The following is a 15,768-nucleotide window of genomic DNA, read 5'->3' as shown; positions in this document are numbered from 1 at the left end:
GCAGCAACGCTCCCGGGGCGGGGTTTGAAGCGGGTGGGCGGGGCTTTGGGCTGCCGTGGCGCGCTGTGGCAAGCCCCGCAGCAGCGCCCCCTGCCGGGCAGGTTCCTGCGGCTGTGGATCGCGGTGCTGGTGATCTACCCGACCAAACCAGGCGGTGATCGCCCTCACCTTCGCCTCCTACGCCCTGGGGGGCTCCCCCTGCCCCCGCCCCCAGCCCGCCCTGCGCCTGCTGGCCGCCGCCTGCCTGGGTGAGGGACCCCCCGCGACCCCCCCCGGGCTCCCTAGGGCACCCCCTGGGCACCCACAGCCCTCCCTGGGGACCCACCCAGAGGACCCTAATCCCACCCTAGAGCCACCCTGGGACCCCCTTGGGACCACCCTGGGACCACCCTGGGCACCCAGTGCCAGCCTGTGCCACCCTGGGACCACCCTGGGCACCCCCTGGGACCACCCAGAGACCCAAATCCCACCCTAGAGCCAGCCTGTGCCCACCCAGTGCCACCCTAGAGACCCAAATCCCACCCTAGAGCCACCCTGGGACCACCTTGGGACCACCCTGGGCACCCCCTGGGCACCCAGTGCCAGCCTGTGCCACCCTGGGACTGCCCTGGGACCACCTTGGGACCACCCTGGGCATCCCCTGGGCACCCACAGCCTCCCTGGGCACCCCCCTGGGACCACCCTGGGCACCCCTGGGACCACCCAGAGGCCCCAAATCCCACCCTAGAGCCACCCTGGGACCCCCCTTGGGACCACCCTGGGCACCCCCTGGGGCACCCACAGCCTCCCTGGGCACCCCCTGGGACCACCCTGGGCACCCCCTGGGGACCACCCAGAGCCTCAAATCCCACCCTAGAGCCAGCCTGTGCCCACCTTGGGACCACCCTGGGCACCCCCTGGGCACCCAGTGCCAGCCTGTGCCACCCTAGAGCCACCCTGGGACCCCCTTGGGACCACCCTGGGCACCCCCTGGGCACCCAGTGCCAGCCTGTGCCACCCTAGAGCCCACCCTGGGCACCCCCTGGGACCACCCTGGGCACCCAGTGCCAGCCTGTGCCACCCTAGAGCCACCCTGGGCACCCCCTGGGACCACCCTGGGCACCCCCTGGGCACCCACAGACCCCCTGTGACACACTGGGATCACCCTGGGACCCCCCAGAGACCTAAATCCCACCCTAGAGCCTCCCTGGGACCACCCTGGGACCACCCTGGGACCACCCTGGGCACCCCCTGGGCACCCAGTGCCAGCCTGTGCCACCCTGGGACCCCCCACCCTGGGCACCCCCTGGGCACCCCTGGGACCCCCCCAGAGACCCTAATCCCACCCTAGAGCCTCCCCCTGGGCACCCCTCTGGGACCCCCCCCCGGGACCCCTGTGCCACCCAGACCCTCCCTGTGCCCCCTCCAGTGCCCCCTGGCCGCCCCCTAGCACCCCCCTGCCACCCCTTTAGCCCCCCCCCGACCCCCTCCTAACCCTCCCCATGCCCCTTCCCCTCTCCCTGACCGCGCTGCCCCCCCCTCCCCCCGGGCGCCCCCCTGGCGGCGGCAGCGCTGCTCTGCTGGGTGAACTGCCGCAGCGTGGCCGCCGCCCGCCGCGTCCAGGACCTCTTCACCGCCGGCAAGCTGCTGGCCCTGGCCCTCATCATCGTCGCGGGGGCCGTCCACATCTGCCAGGGTGAGACCCTCCCCCCCCCGGGGGAGACCCCCAAGGGGTTTAATTAGTCGCTAATTGCTTCATTAAGCTCCGCCCCGGGGGCGGGGTTTGAGTCCCCCCCCCCTCCGCCCGCCCCGACGCCGCCGTCGGGAGCCCTTCGAACCCTCCTTAGGTCCATTCCAAGCCCTCCCTGCACCGCCTGAATGGCTTAATTAGCTCCCCTAATGAATTAATTAGCCTCATCACTAGCTAATTAGCCCCGTCATTAGCTAATTAGGCGCTAATTAGGCTCTAATTGGCTGCCTGGGAGCCCTCAAACCCTCCCTGGGAGCCTCTGGAGTCCTCCTCAGGTCCTCTTCAACCACCCTGGACCACCTTAATTGCTTTGTAATTAGCTAATTAGCTCCCAAACTAATTGATTAGGATGCTCATTTGCTAATTTAGCAAATTATCATGGTTTAATTAGGCTCTAATTAGCTCCCTGGGAGCCCTCAAAACCCTCCCTGGGAGCCTTCGGACCCTGCCTGGGAGCCCTTGGAGCCCTCCTCAGGTCCTCTTCAGCCCTCCCTGGACCATCTTAATTGTTTTGTAATTAGCTAATTAGCTCCCTAATTAACTAATTAGATTCCTCACTAGCTAATTAGCCCCGTCATTAGCTAATTAGGAGCTAATTAGGCTCTAATTGGCTGCCTGGAAGACCTTAAACCCTCCCTGGGAGCCCTTGGAGCCCTCCTCAGGTCCTCTTCAGCCCCTCCCTGGACAGCCTTAATTGCTTTGTAATTAGCTAATTAGATCCCTAATTAACTAATTAGACTCCTCACTAGCTAATTAGTGCAGTCATTAGCTAATTAGGCGCTAATTAGGCTTTAATTGGCTGCCTGGGAGCCCTCAAACCCTCCCTGGCAGCCTTCAGACCTTGCCTGGGAGCCCATGGAGCCCTCCTCAGGTCCTCTTCAGCCCTCCCTGGACAGCCTTAATGGCTTTGTAATTAGCTAATTAGATCCCAATCTAATTGATTAACATCCTCACTAGCTAATTAGCCACTTCATTAGCTAATTAGGTGCTAATTATGCTATAATTAGCTGCCTGGGAGCACTCAAGCCCTCCCTGGGAGGCCTTGGAGCCCTCCTCAGGTCCTCTTTAACCTTCCCTGAAGAGCCTTAACTGCTTTGTCATTAGCTAATTAGCTCCCTAATTAACTAATTAGACTCCTCACTAGATAATTAGCCCCGTCATTAGCTAATTGGGCTGTAATTAGCTTCCTTGGAGCCCTCAAACCTTCCCTGGGAGCCCTCCAAGCCTCCCTGGGAGCCCTCAAGCTCCCCCTGGACCCCCTCTGGTTGCCTCCTCATTAGCTAATTAGCTCCCCAATTAACTAATTAGCCTCTAATTAGCTAATTAGCCTCTAAATAACTAATTCACATCCCTTGGGAGCCCTTTAAATCCCCTCTGAGACCCCTCAAACCCCTCCCTTGGGACCCCTTTAACCCTTCCTCAGGTCCCTTCCACCCCCCCCGAGACCCCTTCAACCCCCCCTGGGCCCCCATTATTTACCTTGGGACCCCTCTAATTAGCTAATTAAGTCTCCTAATTAACTCATTAGCCTCCTCACTAACCAATGAGTCACTAATTACCCTCCCTGGCACCCCTTAAACCCACCCTGGGACCCCTTCCACCCCCCCTTTGGGACCCCTTTAAACCCCCCCTGCTCCCCCCTTAATTACCTTGGGACCCTTCTAATTAACTAATTAAGCCTCCTAATTAACCAATTAGCCTCGTCATTAACTAATGAGTCGCTAATTACCCCCCTCTGGGACCCCCTTTTATCCCTTCTGACCCCCTTTAAACCCCCCCTGGCACCCCCTTAGGACCCCTCTGGGGGCCTCCTGATCGCCTCCTAATTAACTAATTACCTCCCTCATTAGCTAATTACCTCCCTCATTAGCTAACGAGCCTCTCCCCTCCCCTCCCCTCCCCTCCCCCCCAGGGCACTACGAGTGGCTCAGCCCCTCCCAAGCCTTCTCCTTCTGGCGCCCCCCCCCGGGGCCGGGGCCGTGGCCTTGGCCTTCCTGCAGGGCTCCTTCGCCTACGGGGGTTGGAACTTCCTCAACTACGTCACCGAGGAGCTGCTCGAGCCCCAGAGGTGGGTTTTGGGCTCAAACCCGGCGGGTTTGGGGCACTCGGGGTGGGGGGAGGGGGGGGTTGCGCGTTTCGGGAGGCTGCTGCAGTACCGGCCGGCGGCCGCCAGGTGGCGCCGGAGCAGAGCCGCGCTGGCTTGCGGGGCGCTGGAGGGCGCTCGGGGGTCGCCTTTGGGGGCCCTTAAGGGCTCTTGGGGGTCGTTTGGGGCCACCCTGAGGCCTTTTGGGGTCCACTTGGGGTCACTTTTAGGTCACTTTGGGGTCACTTTAGGTCACCCTGAGTCCTCTTGGGGTCACCCTGAGTCCTTTTGGGGTCACTTTGGGGTCACTTTAGGTCACCGTGAGTCCTCTTGGGGTCACCCTGAGTCCTTTTGGGGTCACTTTGGGTCCTTTTGGGGTCACCCTGAGTCCTTTTGGGGTCACCTTGGGGTCATTTGGGGTCACTTAGGTCACCCTGAGTCCTTTTGGGGTCACTTTGGGGTCACTTTAGGTCACCCTGAGTCCTCTTGGGGTCACCCTGAGTCCTTTTGGGGTCACTTTGGGTCCTTTTGGGGTCACCCTGAGTCCTTTTGGGGTCACCTTGGGGTCATTTGGGTCACTTTAGGTCACTTTGGGTCCTTTTGGGGTCACTTTGGGTCCTTTTGGGGGTCACTTTAGGTCACTCTGAGGCCTTTTGGGGTCACTTGGGGTCATTTGGGGTCACTTTAGGTCACTCTTGACTCCTTTTGGGCTCTTTGAGGTCACTTTGGGGTCACTTTAGGTCACTCTGAGGCCTTTTGGGGGTCACTTTGAGTCCTTTTGGGGTCACTTTAGGTCACTCTGAGTCCTTTTGGGGTCACTTTGGGGCCACTTGGGGTCACTTTACGTCACTTTGGGGTCACTTTAGGTCACTCTGGGTCCTTTTGGGGGTCACTCTGAGGCCTTTTGGGGTCACTCTGGGGTCACTCTGAGGCCTTTTGGAGTCACTCTGAGTCCTTTTGGGGTCACTCTGGGTCTTTTTGGGGCCACTTTGGGGCTCTTTGAGGTCACTTTAGGTCACCCTGAGGCCTTTTGAGAGGTCACTTTGGGTCCTTTTGGGGTCACTTTAGGTCACTCTTGACTCCTTTTGGGGCTCTTTGGGGTCACTTTGGGGTCACTTTAGGTCACTCTGAGGCCTTTTGAGGTCACTTTGGGTCCTTTTGGGGTCATTTGGGGTCACTTTAGGTCACTCTGAGGCCTTTTGGGGTCACTTTGGGGCCACTTGGGGTCACTTTAGGTCACTTTGGGGTCACTCTGAGGCCTTCTGGGGGTCACCTTTGGTCCTCTTGGGGTCACTCTGGGTCCTTCTGGGGTCACTCAGAGGCCTTATGGGGGCTCTTTGGGGTCACTTTAGGTCACCCTGAGGCCTTTTGGGGTCACTTTGGGTCCTCTTGGAGTCACTTTGGGCTCTTTGGGGTCACTGTGAGGGGTCCACTTGGGGTCACTCAGAGGCCTTATGGGGCTCTTTGGGGTCACTTTAGGTCACTTTGGGGTCACTTTGGGTCACTCTGAGTCCTTTTGGGGCCACTTTGGGGCTCTTTGAGGTCACTTTAGGTCACTCTGAGGCCTTTTGAGGTCACTTTAGGTCCTTTTGGGGTCACTTTGGGGCTCTTTGGGGTCACTTTGGGTCACCCTGAGTCCTTTTGGGGTCACCTTGGGTCCTCTTGGGGTCACTCTGGGTCCTTTTGGGGTCACTTTAGGGGCTCTTTTAGGTCACTTTAGGTCACTCTGGGTCCTTTTTGGGGCTCTTTGAGGTCATCTTGGGGCTCTTTGGGTGTCACTCTGAGTCCTTTTGGGGCTCTTTGGGGTCACTTTAGGTCACTCTGAGGCCTTTTGAGGTCCCTCTAGGTTTTTTTGGGGTCCCTTTAGGTCCTTTTGGGGTCACTTTGGGTCCTTTTGGGGTCACTCTGGGTCCATTTGGGGTCACTTTGGGGCTCTTTGAGGTCACTTGGGGTCACTGTGACTCCTCTTGGAGTCACGCCTGAGTCCATTTGGGGCTCTTTGAGGTCACTTTGAGTCCTCTTGGGGTCACTTTAGGTCACTTTGGGTCCTTCTGGGGTCATCCTGAGTCCTTTTGGGGCTCTTTTGAGGTCACTTTGAGTCCTCTTGGGGTCACTCTGGGTCCTTTTGGGGTCACTCTGAGTCCTTTTGGGGCTCTTTGAGGTCACTTTGAGTCCTTTTGGGGTCACTTTGGGTCCTTTTGGGGTCACTTTAGGTCACTCAGTCCTTTTGGGGTCACTTTAGGTCCTTTTGGGTCCTTCTGGGATCACCCCTGAGTCCTTTTGGGGTCACTTTAGGTCACTCTGAGTCCTTTTGGGTCACTTTTTGGGTCCTTTTGGGGTCCCCCCGAGTCCTTTAGGGGGGGTCTGGGCACCCCTGGGAGCCCCCTGGCCCACCCCCTGCTGCCCCCCTCCCCACCCCCAGGAACCTGCCAGGGCCATCTTCATCTCCCTGCCCCTGGTGACCTTCGTCTACGTGGCTGCCAACGTCGCCTACCTCAGCGCCATGAGCCCCCAGGAGCTGCTGGACTCCGAGGCAGTGGCGGTGGTAGGCCACGCCCCCTCCCCCTGGCCACGCCCCCTCCCGCCCCCAGCCCCCGCCCCCACTCCCTTAAGCCACTCCCAGCCTGCCCCCCCCCCCCCCCCCCCCCCCGTTCCCTCCCCTCCCCTCCTTGCCTTTGAGCTCTGCCCTCCTGGCTCCGCCCACCACCCCAGCTCTAGGCCCACGCCCACCGCTGCCCCCGCAGCCCCCGCCCCTTTCACCTGAGCCCCTCCCCTTAGCTCCTCCCCCTCTCCTTAGCGCCTCCCTCCTGCCTGCCCCTAACCCCCCTGCCCTTAGCTCCTCCCCCCTGCCCTTAGCTCCTCCCCCTGATCACAGCCTCCCCCTTTTAGCCCCTCCCCTTGGCCTTAAGCCCCGCCCCCTTAGCTCCCTCCCCCTCCCCTTAGCCCCTCCCCCTCCCCTTTAGCCCCTCCCTCCCCCTTTTAGCCCCTTCCCTTGCTCTCAACTCCTTCCACTCAGCTCCTCCCCCTGCCCCTAACCCCTCCCCTTAGCTCCTCCCCCTCCCTTTTAGCTCCTTCCCTTTAGCTCCTCCCCCTTTTAGCTCCTCCCCTTGCTCTCAACCCCCTCCCCTTAGCTCCTCCCCCCTCCCCTTGACACCACCCCCTAGCTCCGCCCCCTCCCCTTAACCCTTCCCTTCACCCTCCCCTTCTCTTTTAGCCCCTCCTCCCCTCCCCTCCTCCCCCCTCCTCCTCCCCCCAAAGCCCGCCCCTCCTCCAAGCCCCGCCCCCCCTCCCCCTCCCCTTTTAAGCCCCTCCCCCCCTCTGCCTGGCAGACCTTTGGGGAGCGCCTTCTGGGCCCTATGGCCTGGGTGATGCCTCTGGCCGTGGCCCTCAGCACCTTCGGGGGGGTCAATGGATCCCTGTTCACCTGCTCCAGGTGGGGAGGGGGCTGGGAGGGACTGGGAGGGGACTGGGAGGGGGCTGGGAGGGGGTTTGGGGTTGCTGCAGTTCCGCTGCGCGGCCACAGGAGGGAGGCAGAGAGCAATGGGGAAGGGAATAGGGAAGAGCCTGGGGAGAGGCTTTGGGGCTGCTGCTGCAGTTCCCCTGCGCGGCCGCCTAGAGGGAGCCAGAGAGCAATGGGGAAGGGCCTGGGAGCCAGGCTGGGACTCCTCAGCAGCTCTTCAAAGGGCAACGCCAGGTGGGGGCCCACCGGGAGCCTTCAAAGGGCGATGGGGGAGGCGCAGCTGGGAGCCCCACTGGGAGGGGTCCCTATGGGTCCTATGCGTCCCTATGGGTCCCTATGAGTCTCTATAGGTCTCTATGGGTCCCTATGGCTCCTATGAGTCTCTATGGGCCCCTATGGGTCCCTATGGGCTCCTATGGGTCCCCTATGACTCCTATGGGTCCCTATGGGCCCCTATAGGTCCCTGTGGCTCCTATGGGTCCTTAAGGGGTCCCTATGAGTCTCTATGGCTCCTATGAGTCCCTATGGGTCCTGTGGGTCTCTATGGGTCCCTATGACTGCTATGGATTCCCTATGGCTCCTATGGGTCTCTATGGGTCCCCATGGCTCCTATGGGTCCCCATGGCTGCTATGGGTCCCCTATGGGTCCCTATGGCTCCTATGAGTCCCTATGGCTCCTATGGGCCCCTATGAGTCTCTATGGGTCCCCTATGGCTCCTATAGGTCCCTATGGTCCTTATGAGCTCTTATGGCTCCTATGGGTCCCTATGAGCTTTCTGTGGGTCCCTATGGCACCGGAAGCCTTCAAAGGGCTATGGGGGAGGCCCCAGCTTGGGGAGGGGCTGGGAGGGATTGGGACCCTCCGGAGACCCCCCCCTTCGCTGACGTCACTTCCTACCCCCTCCCCCCCCCCCCCCCTTCCTCCTACCCAGGCTGTTCTACGCTGGGGCTCGGCAGGGTCACCTCCCAGCCCTGCTGGCCATGATCCACGTGAAGCGCCGGACCCCCCATCCCTGCCCTGCTGATCAGCGTGAGGGGGCTGGGGGGGGGGGCTGGGAGGGGACTGGGAGGGGATTGGGAGGCACTGGAAAGCACTGGGAGGGGAATTGCCTGCCTGCAGTACCCTGAGTGGCCGCCAGAGGGAGGTGGGGAGCAGTGGGGAAGGGCTTGGGAGGCCTTTTGGGGTCGCTTTGGGTCCTTTTGGGGTCATTTTGGGTCACTCTGAGTCCTTTTGGGGCCACTTTGGGTCCTTTCGGGGGTCACTTTGAGTCCTTTTGAGGCTTTTAGGGTCACTCTGGGGCCTTTTAGGTTCATTTTAGGTCACTCTGGGTCCTTTTGAGGTCACTCTGAGTCCTTTTGGGGCCACTTTGGGCCCTTTTGGGGCCACTTTTGTGGCCTTTTGGGACCCTTTTGGGTCCATTTTGGGTCCTTTTAAGTTCATTTTAGTTCACTTTGGGTCCTTTTGGGCCAGTTTGGGGCCTTTTGGGGTCCCTTTGAGTCCTTTTGGGTCTCTTTGGGTCTTTATGAGTCACTTTGGGTCCATTTTAGGTCACTCTGAGTCCTTTTGGGGTCTCTTTGGGTCCTTTTGAGGTCACTTTGGGTCCTTTTGGGGTCACTTTGGGTCCATTTGGGGTCACTTTGGGTCCTTTTGGGTGTCACTTTGAGTCCTTTTGGGGTCTCTTTTGGTCTTTTTGAGTCACTTTGGGTCCTTCTAAGGTCTCTTTGAGTCCTTTTGCGGTCATTTTGGGGCCTTTTGGGACCACTTTGGGTCCTCTTAAGTTCATTTTAGGTCACTTTGGGGTCTTTTGGGGCCTTTTGGGTCATTTTTGGGGTCACTTTGGGTCCTTCTGGGGGTCTCTTTGAGTCCTTTTGGGGTCATTTTGGGTCCTTTTGGGTCCTCTTAAGTTCATTTTAGGTCACTTTGGGGCCTTTAGGGTCCTTTTGGGGTCACTTTGGGTCCTTTTGGGGCCACTTTGGGTCCTTTTGTGGGCACTTTGGGTCCTTCTGGGGTCACTTTGGGTCCTTTTGGGGTCACTTTGGGTCCATTTTAGGTCACTCTGAGGTCCTTTTGGTGTCACTTTGAGTCCTTTTGGGGTCTCTTTTGGTCTTTTTGAGTCACTTTGGGTCCTTCTAAGGTCTCTTTGAGTCCTTTTGGGGTCACTTTGGGGCCTTTTGGGTCACTTTGGGTCCTCTTAAGTTCATTTTAGGTCACTTTGGGGTCTTTTGGGGCCACTTTGGGGCCTTTTGGGTCATTTTGGGGTCACTTTGGGTCCTTCTGGGGTCTCTTTGAGTCCTTTTGGGGTCATTTTGGGTCCTTTTGGGTCACTTTGGGTCCTCTTAAGTTCATTTTAGGTCACTTTGGGGCCTTTAGGGTCCTTTTGGGGTCACTTTGGGTCCTTTTGGGGCCACTTTGGGTTTTTTTGTGGGCACTTTGGGTCCATTTTAGGTCACTCTGAGTCCTTTTGGGGTCATTTTGGGTCACTTTAGGTCCCTTTGGCTCCTTTTGGGGCCACCCTGACTCCTCTGGGGGTCACTTCGAGGCCCCCCCGGGACTCCCTTTCCCCCCTCCCACCCCCTTGACCCCGCCCCCCCTCTCTGATTGGCTGCTCCCCCCCCCCCCCCCCAGTGCATCTCCACGCTGCTGATGCTGGTGACAGGGGACATCTACACCCTCATTAACTACGTGGGCTTCGTCAATTACCTCTGGTACGGCCTCGCCGTCGCCGCCCTGCTGGTGCTGCGCTGGAGGCAGCCCCACCGGCCCCGCCCCCTCCGGGTGAGCAGCCAATCGGCGCCCAGGGCCCCGCTGGGAGGGGCTGGGAGGGGGCTGGGAGCCGATTGGGAGGGACTGGGAGCCCTTTACGTAGCTCCTGGGCACTCAACGTAGCTCCTGGGCCCTTTACGTAGCCTTTACATAGCTCCTGCACCCTTTACGTAGCCTTTACCTAGCTTCTGGGCCCTTCACGTAGCCATTGCGTAGCTGCTGGGCACTTTACGTAGCTCCTGGGACCTTTACGTAGCCTTTACGTAGCTCCTGGGCACTTTACGTAGCTCCTGGGACCTTTACGTAGCCTTTACGTAGCTCATGGGAACTCTACGTAGCCCCTGGGCCCTTTACGTAGCCTTTACGTAGCTCCTGCGCCCTTTACATAGCCTTTACGTAGCTCCTGGGCCCTTTACGTAGCCTTTACATAGCCTTTACGTAGCTCCTGGGCCCTTTACGTAGCTGCTGGGCCCTTTATGTAGCCTTTACGTAGCTCCTGGGCCCTTTACATAGCCTTTACGCAGCCTTTACGTAGCTCCTGGGCCCTTTACGTAGCTGCTGGCCCTTTACGTAGCCTTTACGTAGCTCCTGGGCACTCTACGTAGCCTTTACGTAGCTCCTGGGCTCTCTACGTAGCCTTTACGTAGCTCCTGGGCCCTTTATGTAGCCTTTACGTAGCTCCTGGGCCCTTTACGTAGCTGCTGGGCCCTTTACGTAGCCTTTACGTAGCTCCTGGGCCCTTTACGTAGCTGCTGGCCCTTTACGTAGCCTTTACGTACCTCCTGGGCACTCTACGTAGCCTTTACGTAGCTCCTGGGCTCTCTACGTAGCCTTTACGTAGCTCCTGGGCCCTTTATGTAGCCTTTACGTAGCTCCTGGGCCCTTTACGTAGCTCCTGGGCCCTTTACGTAGCTCCTGGGCCCTTTACGTAGCCATTACGTAGCTGCTGGGCACTTTACGTAGCCTTTACGTAGCTCCTGCACCCTTTACGTAGCCTTCACGTAGCTCCTGGGCACTTTACGTAGCTCCTGGGCCCTTTACGTAGCTCCTGGGCCCTTTACGTAGCCATTACGTAGCTGCTGGGCACTTTACGTAGCCTTTACGTAGCTCCTGCACCCTTTACGTAGCCTTCACGTAGCTCCTGGGCACTTTACGTAGCTCCTGGGCCCTTTACATAGCCTTTACGTAGCCTTTACGTAGCTCCTGGGCCCTTTATGTAGCCTTTACGTAGCTCCTGGGCCCTTTACGTAGCTCCTGGGCCCTTTACGTAGCCTTTACGTAGCTCCTGGGCCCTTTACGTAGCCTTTACCTAGCTCCTGGGCCCTTTACGTAGCCCTTAGGGTACCTCCTGGGCCCTTTACGTAGCTCCTGGGCCCTTTACGTAGCCTTTACGTAGCTCCTGGGCACTCTACGTAGCCTTTACGTAGCTCCTGCACCCTTTACGTAGCTCCTGGGACCTTTACGTAGCCATTACGTAGCTCCTGGACACTTTACGTAGCCTTTACGTAGCTCCTGGGCCCTTTACGTAGCTCCTGGGCCCTTTACGTAGCCTTTACATAGCTCCTGGGCCCTTTACGTAGCTGCTGGGCTCTTTACTTAGCCCTTAGGGTACCTCCTGGGCCCTTTACGTAGCTCCTAGGCCCTTTACGTAGCCCTTAGGGCATCTCCTGGGCACTTTACGTAGCCCTTAGGGCATCTCCTGGGCCCTTTACGTAGCTCCTGGGCTCTTTACTTAGCCCTTAGGGTACCTCCTGGGCCCTTTACGTAGCTCCTAGGCCCTTTACGTAGCCCTTAGGGCATCTCCTGGGCCCTTTACGTAGCCCTTAGGGCATCTCCTGGGCACTTTACGTAGCCCTTAGGGCATCTCCTGGGCCCTTTACGTAGCTCCTGGGCCCTTTATATAGCCTTTACGTAGCTCCTGGGCCCTTTACGTAGCCCTTAGGGCATCTCCTGGGCCCTTTACGTAGCCCTTAGGGCATCTCCTGGGCCCTTTACGTAGCCCTTAGGGCATCTCCTGGGCACTTTACGTAGCCCTTAGGGCATCTCCTGGGCCCCTTTACGTAGCTCCTGGGCTCTTTACTTAGCCCTTAGGGTACCTCCTGGGCCCTTTACGTAGCTCCTAGGCCCTTTACGTAGCCCTTAGGGCATCTCCTGGGCACTTTACGTAGCCCTTAGGGCATCTCCTGGGCCCTTTACGTAGCTCCTGGGCCCTTTACGTAGCCTTTACGTAGCTCCTGGGCCCTTTACATAGCCTTTACGCAGCCTTTACGTATCTCCTGGGCCCTTTACGTAGCTGCTGGCCCTTTACGTAGCCTTTACGTAGCTCCTGGGCACTCTACGTAGCCTTTACGTAGCTCCTGGGCTCTCTACGTAGCCTTTACGTAGCTCCTGGGCCCTTTATGTAGCCTTTACGTAGCTCCTGGGCCCTTTACGTAGCTCCTGGGCCCTTTACGTAGCTCCTGGGCCCTTTACGTAGCCATTACGTAGCTGCTGGGCACTTTACGTAGCCTTTACGTAGCTCCTGCACCCTTTACGTAGCCTTTACGTAGCTCCTGGGCACTTTACGTAGCTCCTGGGCCCTTTACATAGCCTTTACGTAGCCTTTACGTAGCTCCTGGGCCCTTTATGTAGCCTTTACGTAGCTCCTGGGCCCTTTACGTAGCTCCTGGGCCCTTTACGTAGCCTTTACGTAGCTCCTGGGCCCTTTACGTAGCCTTTACCTAGCTCCTGGGCCCTTTACGTAGCCCTTAGGGTACCTCCTGGGCCCTTTACGTAGCTCCTGGGCCCTTTACGTAGCCTTTACGTAGCTCCTGGGCACTCTACGTAGCCTTTACGTAGCTCCTGCACCCTTTACGTAGCTCCTGGGACCTTTACGTAGCCATTACGTAGCTCCTGGACACTTTACGTAGCCTTTACGTAGCTCCTGGGCCCTTTACGTAGCTCCTGGGCCCTTTACGTAGCCTTTACATAGCTCCTGGGCCCTTTACGTAGCTGCTGGGCTCTTTACTTAGCCCTTAGGGTACCTCCTGGGCCCTTTACGTAGCTCCTAGGCCCTTTACGTAGCCCTTAGGGCATCTCCTGGGCACTTTACGTAGCCCTTAGGGCATCTCCTGGGCCCTTTACGTAGCTCCTGGGCTCTTTACTTAGCCCTTAGGGTACCTCCTGGGCCCTTTACGTAGCTCCTAGGCCCTTTACGTAGCCCTTAGGGCATCTCCTGGGCACTTTACGTAGCCCTTAGGGCATCTCCTGGGCCCTTTACGTAGCTCCTGGGCCCTTTATATAGCCTTTACGTAGCTCCTGGGCCCTTTACGTAGCCCTTAGGGCATCTCCTGGGCCCTTTACGTAGCTCCTGGGCCCTTTACGTAGCCCTTAGGGCATCTCCTGGGCACTTTACGTAGCCCTTAGGGCATCTCCTGGGCCCTTTACGTAGCTCCTGGGCTCTTTACTTAGCCCTTAGGGTACCTCCTGGGCCCTTTACGTAGCTCCTAGGCCCTTTACGTAGCCCTTAGGGCATCTCCTGGGCACTTTACGTAGCCCTTAGGGCATCTCCTGGGCCCTTTACGTAGCTCCTGGGCCCTTTATATAGCCTTTACGTAGCTCCTGGGCCCTTTACGTAGCCCTTAGGGCATCTCCTGGGCCCTTTACGTAGCTCCTGGGCCCTTTATATAGCCTTTACGTAGCTCCTGGGCCCTTTACGTAGCCCTTAGGGTACCTCCTGGGCCCTTTACGTAGCTCCTAGGCCCTTTACGTAGCCCTTAGGGCATCTCCTGGGCACTTTACGTAGCCCTTAGGGCATCTCCTGGGCCCTTTACGTAGCTCCTGGGCCCTTTATATAGCCTTTACGTAGCTCCTGGGCCCTTTACGTAGCCCTTAGGGCATCTCCTGGGCCCTTTAACGTAGCTCCTGGGCCCTTTATATAGCCTTTACGTAGCTCCTGAGCCCTTTACGTAGCCCTTAGGGTACCTCCTGGGCCCTTTACGTAGCTCCTAGGCCCTTTACGTAGCTCCTGGGCCCTTTATATAGCCTTTACGTAGCTCCTGGGCCCTTTACGTAGCCATTAGGGTACCTCCTGGGCCCTTTACGTAGCTCCTGGGCCCCTTACGTAGCCTTTATGTAGCTTCTGCGCCCTTTACGTAGCCCTTAGGGTATCTCCTGGGCACTTTACGTAGTTCCTGGGCTCTTTATGTAGCCCTTAGAGTAGCTCCTTGGCCCTTTACATAGCCCTTAGGGTATCTCCTGGGCACTTTACGTAGCTCCTGGGCTCTTTATGTAGCCCTTAGAGTAGCTCCTGGGCCCTTTACATAGCCCTTAGGGCATCTCCTGGGCACTTTACGTAGCTCCTGGGCCCTTTACATAGCCCTTAGGGCATCTCCTGGGCCCTTTATGTAGCCCTTAGGGTAGCTCCTGTGCCCTTTACGTAGCCCTTAGGGTATCTCCTGGGCCCTTTACGTAGCTCCTGGGCTCTTTGCGTAGCGCCCGGCCGCTGACGTCACTTTCTGCGCGCCGGGAAGGGGGGCGGGAACTGGCGGGAGAGCGGCGAGGGGGGGAGAGGCGAGAGCTGATTGGCGCGGCGGGCGCGGCCGTCACTTCCGGCGCGCCGCAGGTGCCGCTGGCCGTGCCGCTGGTGTACCTGGTGTTCTGGGCGGCGCTGCTGCTCTTCTCCCTCTGGTCCGAGCCCCTGGTCTGCGGCATCGGCCTCGGCATCATGGCCACGGGGGCGCCGCTCTACCTCCTGCTGGTCCGCGGCAGCCGCCAGCCCCCGGCCCTGCGCAGAGCCATGGGTGAGAGACGCGGGGGGGGGGGGGGGGGAAGGGGAGGGAGGGGGTGGAGGGGGTCTAGGGGGGCGCTGTGGGGCAGAGAGGGGCACTTGGGGGCACTTGGGGGTTCCTATGTGGCAGAGGGGGTCACTTGGGGGTCGCTATGGGGCAGAGAGGGTCACTTGGGGGCACTTGGGGGTCGCTGTGGGGCAGAGAGGGTCACTTGGGGGCACTTGGGGGTCGCTGTGGGGCAGAGAGGGGCACTTGGGAGTCGCTGTGGGCACTTTGGGGGCACTTGCGGGCTGCTATGGGGCAGAAAGGGGCACCTGGGGGTCGCTGTGGGGCAGAAAGGGGCACTTGGGGGTCGCTGTGGGGCAGAAAGGGGCATTTGGGGGTCGCTATGGGGCAGAGGGGGTCACTTGGGGTCACTTGGGGGTCGCTATGGGGCTGAAAGGGTCACTTGGGGGTCGCTGTGGGCAGAGAGTGACACTTAGGGCTCACTATAGGGCAGAGAGGGGCACTTGGGGGTCGCTGTGGGGCAGAGAGGGGCACTTGGGGGTCACTATAGATCAGAGAAGGACACTTAGGGGTCACTATGGGTCACTTGGGGGCCGCTGTGGGGCTCAGGGGCTCTCTGTCGCCCCCCTCCCAGCATCCGTGACCCACTTCTGGCAGCGTCTGTGCCTCGTGGTCTACCCCCAGCCCCAGACCTGACCCACAGCCGGCCTGGGGCCTGCCCCACAAGTGCCTCAGCCCCCACCCCCTCCCCCCCACAATGTGGAGCAGAAGGGGGGAGGGGGTCCTGCCCCATAGATTCCCCTCCTTCCCCCATGGGGGGAGGGGTCTCAGGTTGGGTGGCTCCGCCCTCTTTGTGCCTTATGTCACCGCCCCCCCCCGAGCCAGGGGGCGTGGCCCAGGGGTGGTGACGTCAATAAAGATCCTTGCAGCCGATTGGGCGTCCTGAGTGATGTCATG

General features: G+C 59.2%; 1 protein-coding gene across 1 annotated transcript; it reads left to right on the top strand.

The window, feature by feature from the left end:
• Window positions 1-69: 69 nt before the first annotated feature.
• LOC137460434 (large neutral amino acids transporter small subunit 2-like) lies at window positions 70-15,744 on the top strand (the record flags this gene model as incomplete). Its single annotated transcript, XM_068170788.1, is given in 12 exon segments — window positions 70-144; window positions 146-248; window positions 1,550-1,675; window positions 3,642-3,691; window positions 3,694-3,801; window positions 6,235-6,357; window positions 7,142-7,245; window positions 8,205-8,283; window positions 8,285-8,302; window positions 9,899-10,048; window positions 14,640-14,817; window positions 15,446-15,744. Coding segments are annotated over 12 exon segments (1,176 nt in total), but the record flags the coding sequence as incomplete, so codon positions are not given.
• Window positions 15,745-15,768: the final 24 nt, after the last annotated feature.

Source organism: Melanerpes formicivorus, unplaced genomic scaffold (assembly GCF_026170545.1).
Source record: "Melanerpes formicivorus ecotype bairdi unplaced genomic scaffold, bMelFor1.0.p_v2 SCAF_598, whole genome shotgun sequence".
In the NCBI taxonomy this organism is placed as follows: domain Eukaryota; kingdom Metazoa; phylum Chordata; class Aves; order Piciformes; family Picidae; genus Melanerpes; species Melanerpes formicivorus.
Note: the sequence above shows the minus strand (reverse complement) of the source record. Positions and strands in the feature narration are given on the sequence as shown.